General features: G+C 45.6%; 1 protein-coding gene across 4 annotated transcripts in view; it reads right to left on the minus strand.

The window, feature by feature from the left end:
* Window positions 1–15,668, minus strand: part of HIPK2 (homeodomain interacting protein kinase 2) — a 140,427-nt gene that overhangs the window by 41,698 nt on the left and 83,061 nt on the right. For all 4 annotated transcript variants that reach the window (XM_064654782.1, XM_064654780.1, XM_064654781.1 and 1 more), the window contains 3 exons: window positions 3,332–3,455; window positions 1,135–1,254; window positions 346–432 (listed from right to left, as the gene is read on the minus strand). In XM_064654782.1, the coding sequence (XP_064510852.1) occupies window positions 346–432; window positions 1,135–1,254; window positions 3,332–3,455 (331 nt within the window). The remainder of the gene's footprint in view (window positions 1–345; window positions 433–1,134; window positions 1,255–3,331; window positions 3,456–15,668) is intronic.

Consider the following 15,668-nt stretch of genomic DNA (forward strand, 5'->3'; position numbering starts at 1 on the left):
CATGGTGAGTACTTCCAGTGTCACCATTTATCAAACAGAAATATTAAAGCACAGAGAACTAAGGGACTTGCCAGTGGTCACACAGAGGAGTACTGCATAGACAAGAGAAAACGCAGGATTTCAACACTCAGAGATGTGACTTAGTCATTTTCCAAGGCTGCTTTACTATGGCTGTAGTCACCCCTACAAAGCTGGATATAACAGCTAATTTGGTAGGCATAATCCTGGTATTTTTCAGGAGCTGGCACAAGTACAGGATGTGCAGAGAACTCATGTAATTCCCTTTTTTTAGTGCTGCCAGAAGGCATATAAACAGTCTTCCTGGTTACTCACCAATGCTCTTACCTGTGCCATATCATCCAAACAGTTGAAAATATACTTTCTTGCTTCCTTCGACTTAATCCCCGTCTCTGCCTCATGATCATCTGGCGTCTGCTCAAAAAAGGACAGAGGCATTGACCAACACTGCCCTGCAGTCAGCTGTGCTTATGTGCCCACATGTGCCTCATCCTGTCCTCATCAGAGACCACCGTGCCTCTCTTGCCTGACCAGACAACATCAATGTGATTTCTGCTATGGTTATGTGACATCTTTTGTGTCACAAGGTGATTTATCTATTCCCTTTCACTTCTGAGGATCCTCCCAACTATGGTGGGTGTCTTACACCCATCCTAGCTCAGCATCCTATCCTTACAGCCAAAAGACCACTGGCCTCTCTCCCTGGGGGACTGTGTGCAGCCAAACACACCGGCACATGAGACTCAGGGCTCACCTACATTACTAGTGGTTTTGATTGTCAGAATTAAAATGCTTGCCTTTTTTCCCCCCCCAATGCATTAGATATTAGAGCAAAGTCTGCCAAGGGCATGTTTCATTTAAACTACACACCAATCCACAGACTACTTAGAGGAAGATTTCCAGGTCAATTCTAGACTTAAATTTCCCATAAAGCAATGCTGAGCAGGTGTGTTATGGGCTGCAGACTTTGGGGATGGCAGTTTTACCTTGGGCCATACCCACCCCAATGTCTGCACTGCACTGCAAAAAGCAGAGACCTAGGCTCTGAGGTGACCTGAATATCTCCTCACTTCCAAGCAACTGCAAGGTAAAAGAAATAAGGAAATGTCTTCCTACCTTCAGTCTCCACAAAGGATATGGTGAGTCTGTATCCCTGTTGAAAAACCTCGTAGTCTTTGTCCCTGCACTTAACAAATACTCTGCTGGTAAGCCCTGCGTCTGTGAAATATAGCGAATCTGTAAGAGAAGGATGAGAGGTCACTGTTCGTCCTGTGAAGATCTCTGGAGGTCTTCCCTGAAGGAGTGCAGGAGGCATTTGAAACAATGGAACAAAAAAAGAGAAAACGTAGCACGCAGTTAGACTTCACCCAAAAAACTTCAGTGCAAGGAATGAGAGGAAAGAGAACTTCCGTATGGAATTCCCTCCGTTTATCATGTACATCACTGGAAACTCACCCTACAGCACAGTCCCACAAGGCCTAAGGACAAAGACAGGAAAGCCCCTAAGTTTTGGAGATCAGAGAAAAGATCCAGACAGCTATTTCAATGGGGTGTCTCATCGCTTTGCACCTTTTTATGTCACTCCCTCCTCTCCCAGAAAGAATTTCAACAATTTGCTATTTTCTCTCTAACTTTTGCTGGTTTTCCTCCACCTGAGTGCACAGCCTGTCCTGGGAGCAGTTTGAAGTTCAAAATGGAAGACTATAAACTGACTATCTTTGAACTTGGACGAAATATACTCTCAAATGAAGTGACACCCTCATGGTATGTAAAGTACTTCATCTCTAATGACAACTGCATGATGTCATTTATTATGTGGGTTACATCCACAAGCATGATCTCACTGGCACCCACACAGCTAAAAGATAATACACGTTTCCAGGATCTCCAACTTTTATTTTTTTATAAAGGAGAAAGGGTCTGTGATTACACAATTAAAAACACACATGCCTGGGGTGCCACATGAAACCTTAACTTTGGTATCTTCTGACTCCTGAACGTTTCGTTCTGAAAAATTGCTGCAGACTCTGCAAAACTGCTCAAAACAGTCATCTACTCTAGAAAAGTCCAGGGAAGAATGGAAAGTGATTTTTAGAGAAGAGACAGAAAGGGATAAAAAAATTAATGAAGGCATAAAAATCAGCTGCTGTTTCAAAGACCTCCAAGCACTCAGTGCTTGGAAGGACGCAGTTCACTGTGCATGGCTTGCTCAGCTCTGCTGCTCCTTAGGTCCATCAGAAGAGCTCATGCACCAGAGGCACCAAAATCCTGCCCCAGTGCTGCACCAAGGGGTCAGGATCAGCCCCTACCCCTTTCCCAGCACCCCAGGAGCCTTCCTCATACTTTACTAGAGGAAGCCTTGTGCTGGGCAGTTAAGCTGGACAGTAAAGGTATGGTGATTTCTTTTTCAGCTGCGTGTTTTATGGCTTTTGGGGTGCAACAGGGAAAGAAATCCACTCTTCATGCTTGGTATGTGATTTTCAAATGCTTGTAAGTTTTTCAGCTACGTCTGATTTCCTTTGGAGTCACTAACAGCCCTGCTCTTCACTGCAAGTTATTTCCCCTGCCAAATATTACCTTTAGAGCTCTGAGTAAAAAAATACTAGTTTCAAAAGAAGAGTCAAAACATTTAAATTTATGAAAAACTTATTATCCTGCTTTTTTTTTTTTTTAAATCTATTTCCTAAAAGAAAAAAGACCCTTTACAGGCTGCATTTGCAGACAGCTAAGATCAGCCTGAAGAAGACTGTGGGAATGGAAAGTGTTCCACAGCCCTGGCTCCAGCAGCCGCTGTGTTATCAGTTTTAGGACTACAAAAAGAGCACAAAAGCCTATAGGGAGAAAAAGGACGACAGCTTATATTAACTGGAAACCTACATCAATGCGAACCTTCTCCTTCTTGTCATTGCTTTTAATATGCACTCTCATAAAAGGGTTATGAAATGCAGCTGAGTTTGTGCAGTTTCTTCTAACAAATAAACCTTTATTCAGCCCTTGCTGTTGCAGCAGAGAAAGGGTGCCTGCTCTGCTCAGCGAGGAGAGACATGTACACAGCTCTCCAGTCAACAGGCAGCGTTGACTCTTGATTGAGATTTCACTTAGGCAGTCAGGTCTTAAAAGCCAGCATACCAAGCAGCACACTGGTTACCCAGAATAAACACCCCAGGTGGATAACGACAGGGTTGTCTTGGGAGGGTAAGAAACACAGACCCCTCATTAGCAAAAGTGAAAAAGCTGGCATCTGTTCACTCTGATAAGAGAAGGGAAAAGCACCCGTGCACTTACCAGGACCCAGGGCAATATCCATACCCACCTGATCGTACTCCGAAGCTCCCGGGTATAACGGCCAGCCCAAGAACAGCTCTGCAATGACACATCCCAACGACCACATATCGATTGCTTCACAAAATGGTAAACCAAGGATGATTTCAGGGGCTCTGCAAAGGAAGAGGTTAGAAAACATCAGTAAGGGGAGCAGACCCACTCAGCTGGCATAGGGTGGCTGGTGCTGATTGGGACACCCATGGAGCTGTGGCCAACAAGTGTCACTGCTCTGACAGAGCTGAGGGACCCACTGGCTACCGGCAAAGTGCCTGCTAACCAAACATTAGTCGGTGAATATTTATCCTTGCAGAGGAGTACTATGGCTGTATACAGCCAAAAGACAGCCCTATGTTTTGCAGCATTTTGTAAAGGAGAGTGTAGTGGGTTTATGTAACTACCGTTATTTTCATTCAGCAAGTGGGAATTTGAAGCCACCCACTTAAGGCCCCAACTCGAGGCTCTCAGGCCCAGCTCACTGTCCTGTGGAGAACTGAGCAGATTCCCCATGGTGAAGCATCCTCCGTTCACACAGACTGGTGGGTTCACAAACAGCCAGACATTAAATAATCATTATAGGACTGGTATAAAAGGATTACTGACTTTTTAAACAAATGGCTGTAACAATAAATCAGAGAATAACGTAATTAGATCTATTAGACCTAAGCTTTTTCATCAGGAGGAAGTAGCCATGAAGTCTTCCTTTCCCAGTCTGTCCCAGGCACCTGATTAGATTTGCTTTTCCCTTTCAGCCCAAACAGTCAAAATGCAGTGGCACTCTCTGAGTGGCACTCTCACTGCATTTATTGTCGGCTTCAGGAGATGCCACCAAAGCACCTCTGACCCTCCCTTTCCAAGGGGAATCTGTCCCACTGCTTAGGATAGTTTGGATCCTTCTTCACTGATGCTGAAAAGGTCTGTATGACGAGTTTAGACAAGCTCGCTCAACTCCAGTGGCCAAGGTGAGATGAGATGAATCCTGACCTTAGTGCCCCAAATGCTCTGTTTCAAAAACAACTTCTTTGTGGAAGGACGAAAAGGATTTTACAAATACTGAAAACCTTATACACACACAAACACCTTCCCTACTTTTCCCACCTCTGCCTAAATGTCCACATGCAGTTCAGTGACATAGTTTCTACTCTACACTGGGATCACCGAAAGCTTCTCTCCTGCTCTTTTTGCAACATTTCTAGAGCCCCAGCTTCTGGAGTCAGGTGATGTACAGCAGAAAGAGTAATTTCCTTTCCCACACTCCTCTAACTATAAAGAAAAAAAAAAGAAGACAGAGAAAAGAAATGCACATTGCTTTAAAACTTTCATAATTTTAAATATAGCCTTGAGATTTCTTGGGCCCTGATGCATATCTTGGGAATGCCTGGAGTTGACTATTGAGCAAATCAAGTGCCACCAACCGAAGCTTGAAATAGGACCCATGGTTCCCAGTTTCCCATCTGTCATCAGGATAAGATCTGACAGTAGTGAGATCATACTAAGAATTACCAATTGCAGTGGAAAATGTTATGTTTTAATCACACCACTACAATCATGTGAAGACAAGTCTTTAGCCAAGAAACCAAGCAAAATGGGTAATTTTTTCCAAAGAAACAAGCAAAGGTCTTGTAGCAAGAAGCCATGCCCCATTTTCAGTCCACAAACTTCCACAACTTTGGGTTGACCTGTAAAAATAAAAGCCCCAAAATATCTATTCTCAAACCAGCAATGCAGAATATAAAAATTTCAGGAAATTCTGGGATTTTAAAGTTAGAATACTTTGTGTCATTACCACAAAAAACAAGCCAGAAACTTAAAAAGTGGCTACCTTTAGCCCTCCTAGCTACATCTGTGTTTGTTGTCATACTCTACTGTTCTTTAGCCCACTGTGACAATTTTTTTTTTCTAACACCAATTTCTCCTTATGAGGAAGGGGTTAATTTTCCTCCCTTTCTCCCTTTTCCATCATCCCTGTCATCCCTGCACACTACTCAACACCTAGACAAAATGCAGAGAAAAAAAGACAGCTATGGTGACCTGAATCTCATTACTATGTAAATCCTGCATTCAAAGCCATCTGCCTCTCCCTGTCTGCCTTCCACATTGTGAAGGAAATGTCCCTGGTCACTAATGGGAGCTCAGCCACGCATCGCCCCCCCCCCCCCCCAACTTCAAATCCCTCCCCCTAACTCAAGTGGAGGGAGTGGAGGGGTGGACTATGGGTGGGATATTCCCAATGTTATTTTGTGGAAAAAACTCCCTGTTTATAAAAATCGCTTGCACAGCTTTCGTATGCAGCACACACCTCCCTCCCTCTCTCCCCACACTTATGCTGCCAACACCTCCAGACCCCGGCAAGAAGGGATGACCTAGAATTTGAGGTTCCAATATTTCTTTTTTTTTTTTTTTCTCCTGAGTCTTTGGCTGTCCAGTGGGTTTTCCTTAAAGCTGCACTTTCTGGAATGCAGTGATTAGGAGACAGTTTCTTTTCTACACGCAAAAGAAGTTTTGCATCTCTGCTGCTGGGAAGAAAAGCACAAGCCAGCGCCCATATTATTTAAACACATAAAATGCAACTAAACGGAACACCATTCATTCTATTAAACCAGACCTATCCTTTTAGGGAGGGGAGATGGTGAGATAATTTTATTTTATTTTACTTTATTGAAAGCTGTATTCGCATTACACAATTCAGCCTAAATGTTAGTTGCAATCTTTGCCCGTTAAGTCCCAAACAGATGATCATTTTGGAACAGTGATGAGAACACCTGTGAGAAGGGGGCCAGATCTAAGTGATATGGTGCCCTGCGTACACCACTTGCTGCACCTTTCTCCCAGACTTCATGTCATAACTGCGATTTTTCCATGGACAGGGAGTGGCCCTGAGACAAAAAGATCTTGTTAACTTAATTAAGCAGTCACTAGGACAGCCCAAGAACAACAGGTATTGGACACCACACAGACTCCCAGATTTTTAGCCAGCAGACACCTCCTGTCTGCTGTGTGAAAGAGAGAGTTGGAGTCAATAGAGGCAGTAGTGGTCTGCCTGTCTGAGATGGCCAATGCCAATTTTGGTGGAGGATGCTACAAGTTTTGCAATGAAAGAACTCATCCACTGATAAAATACCTCTGAACCTCTCTTGGGTGGACATTGTTCTTCATGCTCAGTTAGGGATGCATACATCCCTCTGCATATAGACCTGTATCTAACATGTGAAACTCCTCTCTTCCTTAACATAAACATGTCAATTTTTTAAGACAAGGTGAGATCTTGACTTCAATCACATGTTGTGGCACAGAGTTCCATAGACAACCTTCTGCTTTGAATAGCATCTTAACTCAGTTGTTTAAAGCCTGATTTTCCTTCATCATGTTTAAATCTGTTACCTCTCACCTCATGTTTGCACAAATTGGTCTAGAGGTGAAGATGGAACTGCTTGAATCACCTTTCCTTTAGCACAAGCTATTTTTGTGTCTCTGCCCTGTTCTCCCATGTCTGTAGCACCTTATGCCTTCTCAGTGTACCACCCCAAGGATGTTTCAATCCACTTCCATTGCCTGACCCTACAACTCCTCTTTCTGACATGACTGCTTGGAGACAGGCTGAACTGACCTAGAAAGAGTTAAACATGAGGATATTCTCTAGACTTATTTTACACTATTTGCAGAATGCTTTTGCATTCCAGTCTTCCCTAGGCTTAATATTTTGTTTGCTTTTGGAGTGACATGAGGCATTTCAGCAGATGTTTTATCTGGGAGATCCTCTGAGACACACAGTCCTCCCTCCAGAAGAGCTGCAGTTAATTTAGGACATAGAATTATGTAGAAATAGTTCATGTTTCCTATTCCAATGTTTACTGCTTTTCAGTACTGCACTGATCTGGCATAATGTTTTCTGTAATCTAGATACAGCCCTTTAAATGCTCCTCACTCTTTTCTGCAGCCTAACCTAAGCAAGTGTGTGATATCTGCATGCTTGAACACTTCACTACTGATCCACCAGTTTTTACAGATAATTAATGCATTAAATAACTATGGTCCTAAAATGTCCATGCAGTCCACTCCAGAACTGATCCTTGAATTCCAAAAAGCACTCAGATCTAGCTCAGCAATAAGAATGGTGTAACTGTCTTTTCCAAAGGGACAGAAAGCGGTTTCCATGTCTTGGTCCCTTCTTGTGTGGGATTTCTCCATTTGGCAGCTGCTAACACTATGCAACAAGGGAAAATGCCCTATTGAAGTGTGCACATCAGAGTATTGCAATCATAAATCGGAAGGACAACGCACATGGCAGCAGGTCCTCCTGGAACAGCAGTGAGGTCTTCAGCAGATCCCTCCATGGCTGCATAGAGAAGTGGGTTTTGTACCAACAGTACATTTGTTTGTTTTTTTTTTAACACAGACTCACTAAACCTTTCAATTGTGGTGAGGATCTAGTCTGACACCACACAATGGCAGCCCATTGCCAGATACCTTGATACATACAAGAACATCCCCATTTGCTGCTCTCTGCAACACGCTCCTGTACAAGACACATGGAATGAAAACAGAAAACTTTGCCCTCCTGTCCTTCCTCTTCCATGAGCTGCCCTCTATGTCTCCCAAAAAAGGCACTCCCCTTCTGCATGTGCAGGCACAACCTGTTCTATAGCTCACACAGATCTCAGCAGCATAGACCAAAGATTTAGAAATCATTTGCCACCAACTTGGGAAAAACTGAAGGGCCCTGCCAAGAGCCTCTGTCTCCAGAAGAAAAGCAACCAGCCCATCCCCACTTTACACATCTGTTACCCCTTTCCGACCAAATTACTTGCTTGGACAGCAAAGGGTGAACTGCTCCTTGGCTCAGCCCTGGGTCCAGCAAGTCCCTCACTACATTGGAGCCCAGCTTGAATGTGCCCATGTGTCCCAGAGAGCTGCCGGTGTGGGGGACCCAGGGCGTGAGGGTCCACGTGCTGGCAGCACTCACAGGTCCTCAGAGGCAGAAGTGCCATTTCATCATTTGCTTGCACCTCACATATGACCCCATCCTGCTTTCAGGCCTGCCGCTGGCAGAGTATTTACTTTAGCAACCCTGCTTTGTGGCAGGGTAATTTCATTGTCTGGTGTTTCTGTCAGGAAAATTAATTACCAGTCTAGCTCACTGGCTTTTTCACCCACACATCACAGGACATTAAAAACAAATGCCAAAAAAATTCATTTCCACAGACTGGGATTCAGAGAGCTGGGCTCTTTCTGAATTTTAAAACTTCCCTGCAAACTGTCCTCCTCAGGGATAATTTACCACCTCTGGTAGGGTCCCACGGCCAAGTGTGATAGTCTCAGCAGAGTCCTTCATGGACAAGTATACATATCAGACAAAAATATAACTCAAAACTTGATACTTGCTGGCACCTTGAGCAGAAAGTGTTCCTGCTTCTCATCTTTGGGATGATGCTTCTAGAATAAGGTTGCAGGCAGCTGCAAGCAGTGCAGACAGACCTCCAGTAATGATGTCTCTGAGCTGACATACATAGCTCCTGTCTTACTCTACCTGCTAGTCTCACCTGCTAAAGCCTGAATTCTGGGAAGCAGCAGGTTTCACATCTCCACCCAGGAAGCCCCAGGCAGAGGCAGAGAGGCAGGAGCTGAAGCCCTCTGCCTGAGCAGGCAAGCACTGACCAGCTGCACACCCAGGGCTTGACCCCACTCAGGGCTCGTGCTCTCCCATGCACCAAGACACCTCCTGTGAGGACAAGGAACTGCATTCTTCATGTGTCTTACAAAGGGGTTTTTATTCAATTGAGGGGGCTCTATCCTCCTCTCAGGTGAACCATTTCTTTGGCATCGTTATGGACTCTCATACCCACTCACTCGATCCTTTTATATTTTGTATCCACTTTTTATTGCCAGATACCTCAGGATGCAAAGTGCTCTTAGCTCTTATTTAATGAAGTGGAGTGCACACAGCATCTTTTTCTGGCCCTCTGTACCTCTCAGACCCCAAATCACTTCTTAAGTGAAGGCATGTAAAAGGAGACAGGCTCATATTCTGGAAGTAAAACGTTACCGTTGGTATTTCCCTCAGCCCTCCTCCTCTCCACTTGCACAGACACATGGAAGGGATGCAGACATCAAATATGGATGACGCCGAGATGAAGGCCATCCTCTGCTCCAGAGCCTGTGATAAAGCCAGCCATCAGGGCCAGAGCTTAACACCTAGAAGCATCAACAGCTCCTGCTCGCTCACTCACTCCCTGTCCCACGCAGTGGACAGGAGAGAAGCTCCAGACCCCACCTGTGTCACTCTCAGCAAGGGAGAGATGGGCTCACCCTCACTGCTGGCCTTACAGAGGGACTTCTGCATTACTCCTGCATCCCCAAGTTCTGGAGTCAGTTCGAATGCTCAGCTGAAACCCAGAAAGAAGTGGTAAAGCTCTGCAGACCATTTGGTGGGGCCTCAAGGACTCTGATGATCTCTGGACCATGCTGGGAAACACCAATCCAACAGAATCTCAGCAAGGGATATCCCTGGAAGTCAGGACTTATCCCAGAACATGCAGGCATGCCATGCCTTTCAGATTCCAGCACAGAGTTCAAACCCTGGTGAGTTTAGTCAACAGAGGTATTTATGAGGGAGGGAAAGGGCCACTGAGGAATGCCACCCCATCTATCATGGTTTGCCCACAAAGATGTGTTGGTCTGAGTGATAAGCAGGGACAGTGCCTCTAAAGGGCCTATAAATACATTCTCTACTTCACAGATCAAACAGATCAAACACAGGTACATCTGGTTTCTGGAAAGGACTGTGGGTGTAGCCTGAGCCATTTACAGGGCTGTCAGACCACCAGCACAACCACCACTAGAGGGTAGCTCCAACACTGCATTGCTCACATTGCCCTCACCCATCCCTCAAGATTAGTCTGCAACACATCAAAAAATATCTGTATCAGCTCAGAGGACTGGAAGCTGGATCCCCTCAGCCTTCGGTGATGGTTTATATTACAGGACATAAATATAAACTGGAGGCTGGTAACAAGTGAGGTACCGCAGGGGTTTATCCCTCACCAGTTTTGTTTAGCATCTTTATCACTGACCCGGAGGAGGAGGCAGAGTGCATTCTCATTGAGTTTATAGGTGATGCCAGACTGAAGAGACCTGGCAATGCACCTGAGGGCAGGGCTGCGACACACAGGGACCTGGACAGGCAGGAGACATGAGCCAATGAGGACCTCCTGAAATGCAGCCAGGACAAACTCCAAGTCCAGCCCCTGGGATGGATGAGTCCTGGTGACAACTGGGGAACTGCTCAGCTGGAGTGGCCATGAGCACCTTGACTTGCAGGGCAGTGGGCGTGAAACAAGGACCTGGGTAGCAGCTGCCACAACAGCCTCCCTGGAGCTGGGCCAGCAGACCAAGGAACGTGGTGACCCACCTCCAGCCACATCTGGACACCACATTCAGCCTGGGGACTCCAGTGTATGGCTGAACTGGAGTAACCTCAGTGTGAGGAGGGACGGTCATGGCATACCTGACAGCAGCCTGCCTCCTTCTCCTCTGCCACGTGGAGAAAACAGTGCCAGGCTTTTCACTCAGGTTGGTAGCAGGAAGTGGAGATGACAGACAAACTGAAACAGGGGAGGTTGCCATTGGGAATGGGGAAAACACCTCCACTGTGCTGATAAATGAACCACCAGCACAGGCAGCCCTGAGGGACTGTGCAGTTGCTATCCTTGGAGGTTTTAAGACCCAGCAAGACAAAGTCCTGATCTTTATCTCATGGCAGACCCTACCCTGACCATCAGGTTGGACTAAATAAAAGCCCCTTCCCACCCGAACTACTCTAACTCTGTAAGGTACAGTAACTATACATTTCTCAGTAGGAAGGTCACTAAGATCCTTCTGCATGCAGACCAAATATTACATAGCTGGGAGTGCTTCGGGGGTACAGATGCAGGTCCCAGGGTGTTTTTATCAAGTGTACACACACAGAGTTAGGTCTTTTAAAAACAGAGAGCAAGTTACACAACAATTACTCCTGAACTTGACTGGCGTAATTACCAACCAGGCCTAGTGAGCCTATCATTGCTAAGGGCATTTAATAGCAAATAAATCATAAAAGCTGAATATACTACTCACCCCTTGACACCACTCATGTTCCACCGGGGAAGGGTGAAAAAATACTCCAGAGAACGGTGTCAGAGGCTGACAGGGTTAGCCCGGACCCCAGGAAAGTCACTCACTCCCTCCCTGTCCCAATCCTGGGCCATCCAATCAATGTCTGTGTCACTCCTGGCAAGCATTCAGCCAGCTTGTCTTACAGACCTCCCATGGCGGAGCATCCATAGACTCTGCTGTGCCCCAGAGGACCTCACCCCTCGTAATTTTAAGGAATAATACAGCTGTGCATAGCTGATTTTATGTCATGCTTAATTACAACTTGTTGTCAATCTGGCATCTATGTAATACATATGGAAAAACATAATACATCTCACTTGACTTTGCCTATACCCGGCTTTCTGCCAGGCTGCCCCTCCTCCCTCTTTTCACCCTGCCTTGGCCTCAACACATACTCAGTACCTATAACCTTGTCTCTTTTTCTCTCTTGCTTACTATATCTGTCTCCTTTTTCCGTCTCATCTTTCCCCCTCTCTTCCCGCACTGACTGTGGATGAAGAGAGAGACAGACAATCCACACAGGAGCTCTGAAACTCCCTACCTCATGGAGGGGATGCACACCATGCACCTGAAAACACAGCCCTACATTGCCATGGGTTTGCATCCATCTTTAAAAATCAGGTGTCACATAGACACTCACATGTCAGGCACTCGAACAGGATCCTGATGCTCACTGCCACCACCCACATGAGGCTCTTGGAAAAAGCAATTTCCATAGGTTAATCCTGGAAGACTTTCAAGTAAACCGCACTTACATATCAAGCACTTGCCATCACTTTGCACCTTTCCTGGGATTAAGAAAGCTGGATTCAGCCATGAACAAAGCCTGGGTTTAAATGGGGAGGGAGGGGTCCCTGCTGGGAGGCTCTGCACCACTCTGCTTTCCTACATACATTGCATATATACACTTCATTTAGGTTAGGGCCTTAAAGAAAACCTCCTGCTCTCTTCAGCTAGAGCATGTGAGCAAATAGATGACTGAAGCCCAAAGCTGGAGAAGGGAGTGCAGCTGTTTGTGGAAACAAGACAAAAGATTTAGAAACAGTTGCTTTTTTCCCCCTCTCCCATGTCAGGCTGTTTACAGAAACCAAGGGATGAAATTTTGCAGACAAAACCACTGAGAGCAGCCTGTCAGTCTCGGAGGGAAGGAGAAAGGGAGGGAGAGGGAGGGGAGCGTAGGCTTCTTTCAGGATTATGGATCATTGCTAAATTGCTCTATCAATTATTAAACCCATCACTCAAAGCGCAGTAACCAAAATATAGCAGATAAAGCCTTTCTCATCCACTCTCTACCAGCTGCTCTCCTCCTCCTAAAGCCAGAGGGGAATGAAAATTCCCATAGTTTATATTTTATAAACATAATTTTCCCCATGCCTTGAAAATAAAGATTTTTTTGGACAAGGTACAGTAGAACAGAGCCCACAGCAGGAAGATACTACAGGAGAAGTTGCCCTTTTGATTAGCAGATCGAAGGAATAAAAAAAATATCTCCAATCAATATAATTTCTTAACACTGACAGGTTAAAACATTTGTCTGTTAATAAATGAAGAGGCAGGCCCCAGCCATCAATAGCTGTTAGTTGCTATTTGCCACTGCCACTGAACTGATCCAAGATCAACAGCAGGATGGGCATGGTCCTAGGAAAGGACAGGACAAAGTGGCATGAGGCACATGGTCTGGCCAGTGGCTCTGTGGAGAAGGAAACTGCAGACATATAACCAGGATGAGAGAGGAAGCCCTGAGAGCAGTGCTGACAAGAAACCACATGGGGAGGATGACCAGGACCTGACACCCAGCTGGAAAGGCTTCCATGTGGCTGCTGATGTCTGAATGGACACGAGTTTTCAGCAGCACTCTGTGCACTTGCTGGAAGCATTTACCATACACATCACCTGAAGCACACACGCGCCCGAGTCCTGGCGGGGGCCCTGGATGCAGCTCAAGTTAAGCATGCATTTAAGTGCTTTGCTGAACCTGATTCAGTCAGCAAGTCCTCGTTGCAATTGAGCTGGAAATCACAAAAGTCAAGAAAAGCCCAATAATGGAAAAGAAAGCCAAGCCCTGGGTTTGACCAAGAGACGTGCTAAGCTTGCCCCAGCCAGAAATGATCTTTGCGTTGTACATCCCTGGAGGAAGCCCTACTGGACTGACCACAATCATGCTCGTCTCTTCGGACTCAGAAATGCAGGAATCCATAAACTTTGGAGGAGGTGAACAACACAGAGCACCACGACCATTGCCCCCAGGGGTCATCAGCTCCACGCTGACCCAGAAGCACAGAAACATGCATGGGGGTGATGCAACAACAGCTACATTCAGCACAGCACGACCTCTGGTTGTTCTCCGAAACAAAGGGCCGTGCACGGGGGGAGGGCTAGGGCTTTCCCAGGTTATGGAAGAAATCAGGGAATAGAAAAATCATAATTTGAAAACAAAAGCCCTATCCATGCCAGGCAGTGAATGGATGAGCTGCAACGTATTGGGTGCAGAAATCCCCTGAAGGAGGCATCTGATCAAGAGGGGAAGAATGCCAATTATGCGCTCCCATTCATGCCACTGCAATGAAAGCATAATTCTGACTCTGCTTTCTGACCCGCAGTATGCAATTTATGCAAATCCAAGCTGTTCTCGCTTCCCTCAGAGCCAAATGTCCACCAATGCCAGAGCTGGCTCTAACTTTTTGTTTTCCTTTTCAAAATCTATTGTTTTCACTGCTGAATATTTAAGACCTTTTGTTGTTGCTGCCACGTTTCTTTGGAAATGAAATAATAATTGAAAAAATCCCATAGCACACAGAAACAAACAAAAGTTGACTTCTCATCTCCGACGGCCTCCCATTCTGCCACACTCAGTTCCATCCCAGCCCCTTATCGTTCCAGCCCAGAACCCTGCCATGTGACAGCCAAGTGAAGCTTCTCGTGTCTGATCTGTAACGTTCCCGAGACTTTTGTTCGCAGCAAACACTGGAAGTTGCATCAAGCTGCATGGTGGTTTTATGGGATTAGCCTGAATGCTGAGCCAACTGTCAATAAAAGGCTCCAAACGATTTCTATCCCTGGCAAACATGGATATGAACCAGACTCAGGCCATGATCCTAAGATTGGCTTCACAGAGCAAGTAGCAGGTCTGAGGCTAAAAATATCAAATTACTGGAGCCTTCTTTTATTTTTTTTCCCCTTTTTTTTAATCATGTCTACTGGCCGCTTTCTTTTTTTATAATTAGAAAAAGACAAAGACAAAAATAAAGTACTTATCCTGCCTGCTCCTCGGAGAAAGGAGCATTGCCCTTTACTTATCTCTGAAGAGCCACACAGATTTAATATTATTATTAGCAGCAACTATTTGTATTTCTGTAACACACAGAAGTCCCGGCGGAGACCGGAGCCTCATAACGCTAGACGCTAAAACACAACGTGCTAAGGGACTGTGTCTGCTCCAGAGAATTGATGATCTAAGACGATGTGTGGTGACAGGGGAACAGATTGGTGGAGCAGTTCGCCCAAGATCACACGGTGAGAGCGCAGCAAAGCCAAAAAAAGAAGCGGGGTCCTTGCGAACAGCGTGCCATATCTATTAGACCCTGTCTTCTAGTTATGATATTAGGGAATAGCAATAACAATACATGGATTTGAAGGCTCTTGCAAAAGAGATGGGTAGTACCGAGGTAAGGCAGATTTTAGGGCAAAATGACCTGTAGATACGACCCAGCAAGATAGCAGCCATGTTGGGAACAGCTCATAAAATCCAAGGCTCAGTTTTAAGCCCTGCTTGGTGAGTCATAGCACCCTGCCTACACTATGAGGACCTGCCTGGTCTACAAAGAAGTTTAAAGAAAAATCCTGGGAATGCCTGCCCATCCGCACATGGAGGTAGGTGTATGTGGCTGGGAACAGCAGGGACCCCTCGGAGCTGCCCCAGTTGGCTATTCCTGCTGCAGAGATTTGAAAATCTCCACTTTCAACTCAAGCCCCACTTGAATCAGCACAGTCAGCAGAGCAGGTGACAACAGCCCCCCGTACAAGTAGCAGGGCACGGCACTGTGGAAAAACATTCCTTTTCCACAGATTGCAGAAACACAAATCCACTCTGAATTTAATTTATTTTTATTGCATTTATATTAGGGCCAACATCTGGAAGTGTTAAGTAGAGCCCTTCTGTACTGGATGCTGTAAAAAAA

The sequence above is a fragment of the Pseudopipra pipra genome, chromosome 5 (genome assembly GCF_036250125.1).
Source record: "Pseudopipra pipra isolate bDixPip1 chromosome 5, bDixPip1.hap1, whole genome shotgun sequence".
NCBI lineage: Eukaryota > Metazoa > Chordata > Aves > Passeriformes > Pipridae > Pseudopipra > Pseudopipra pipra.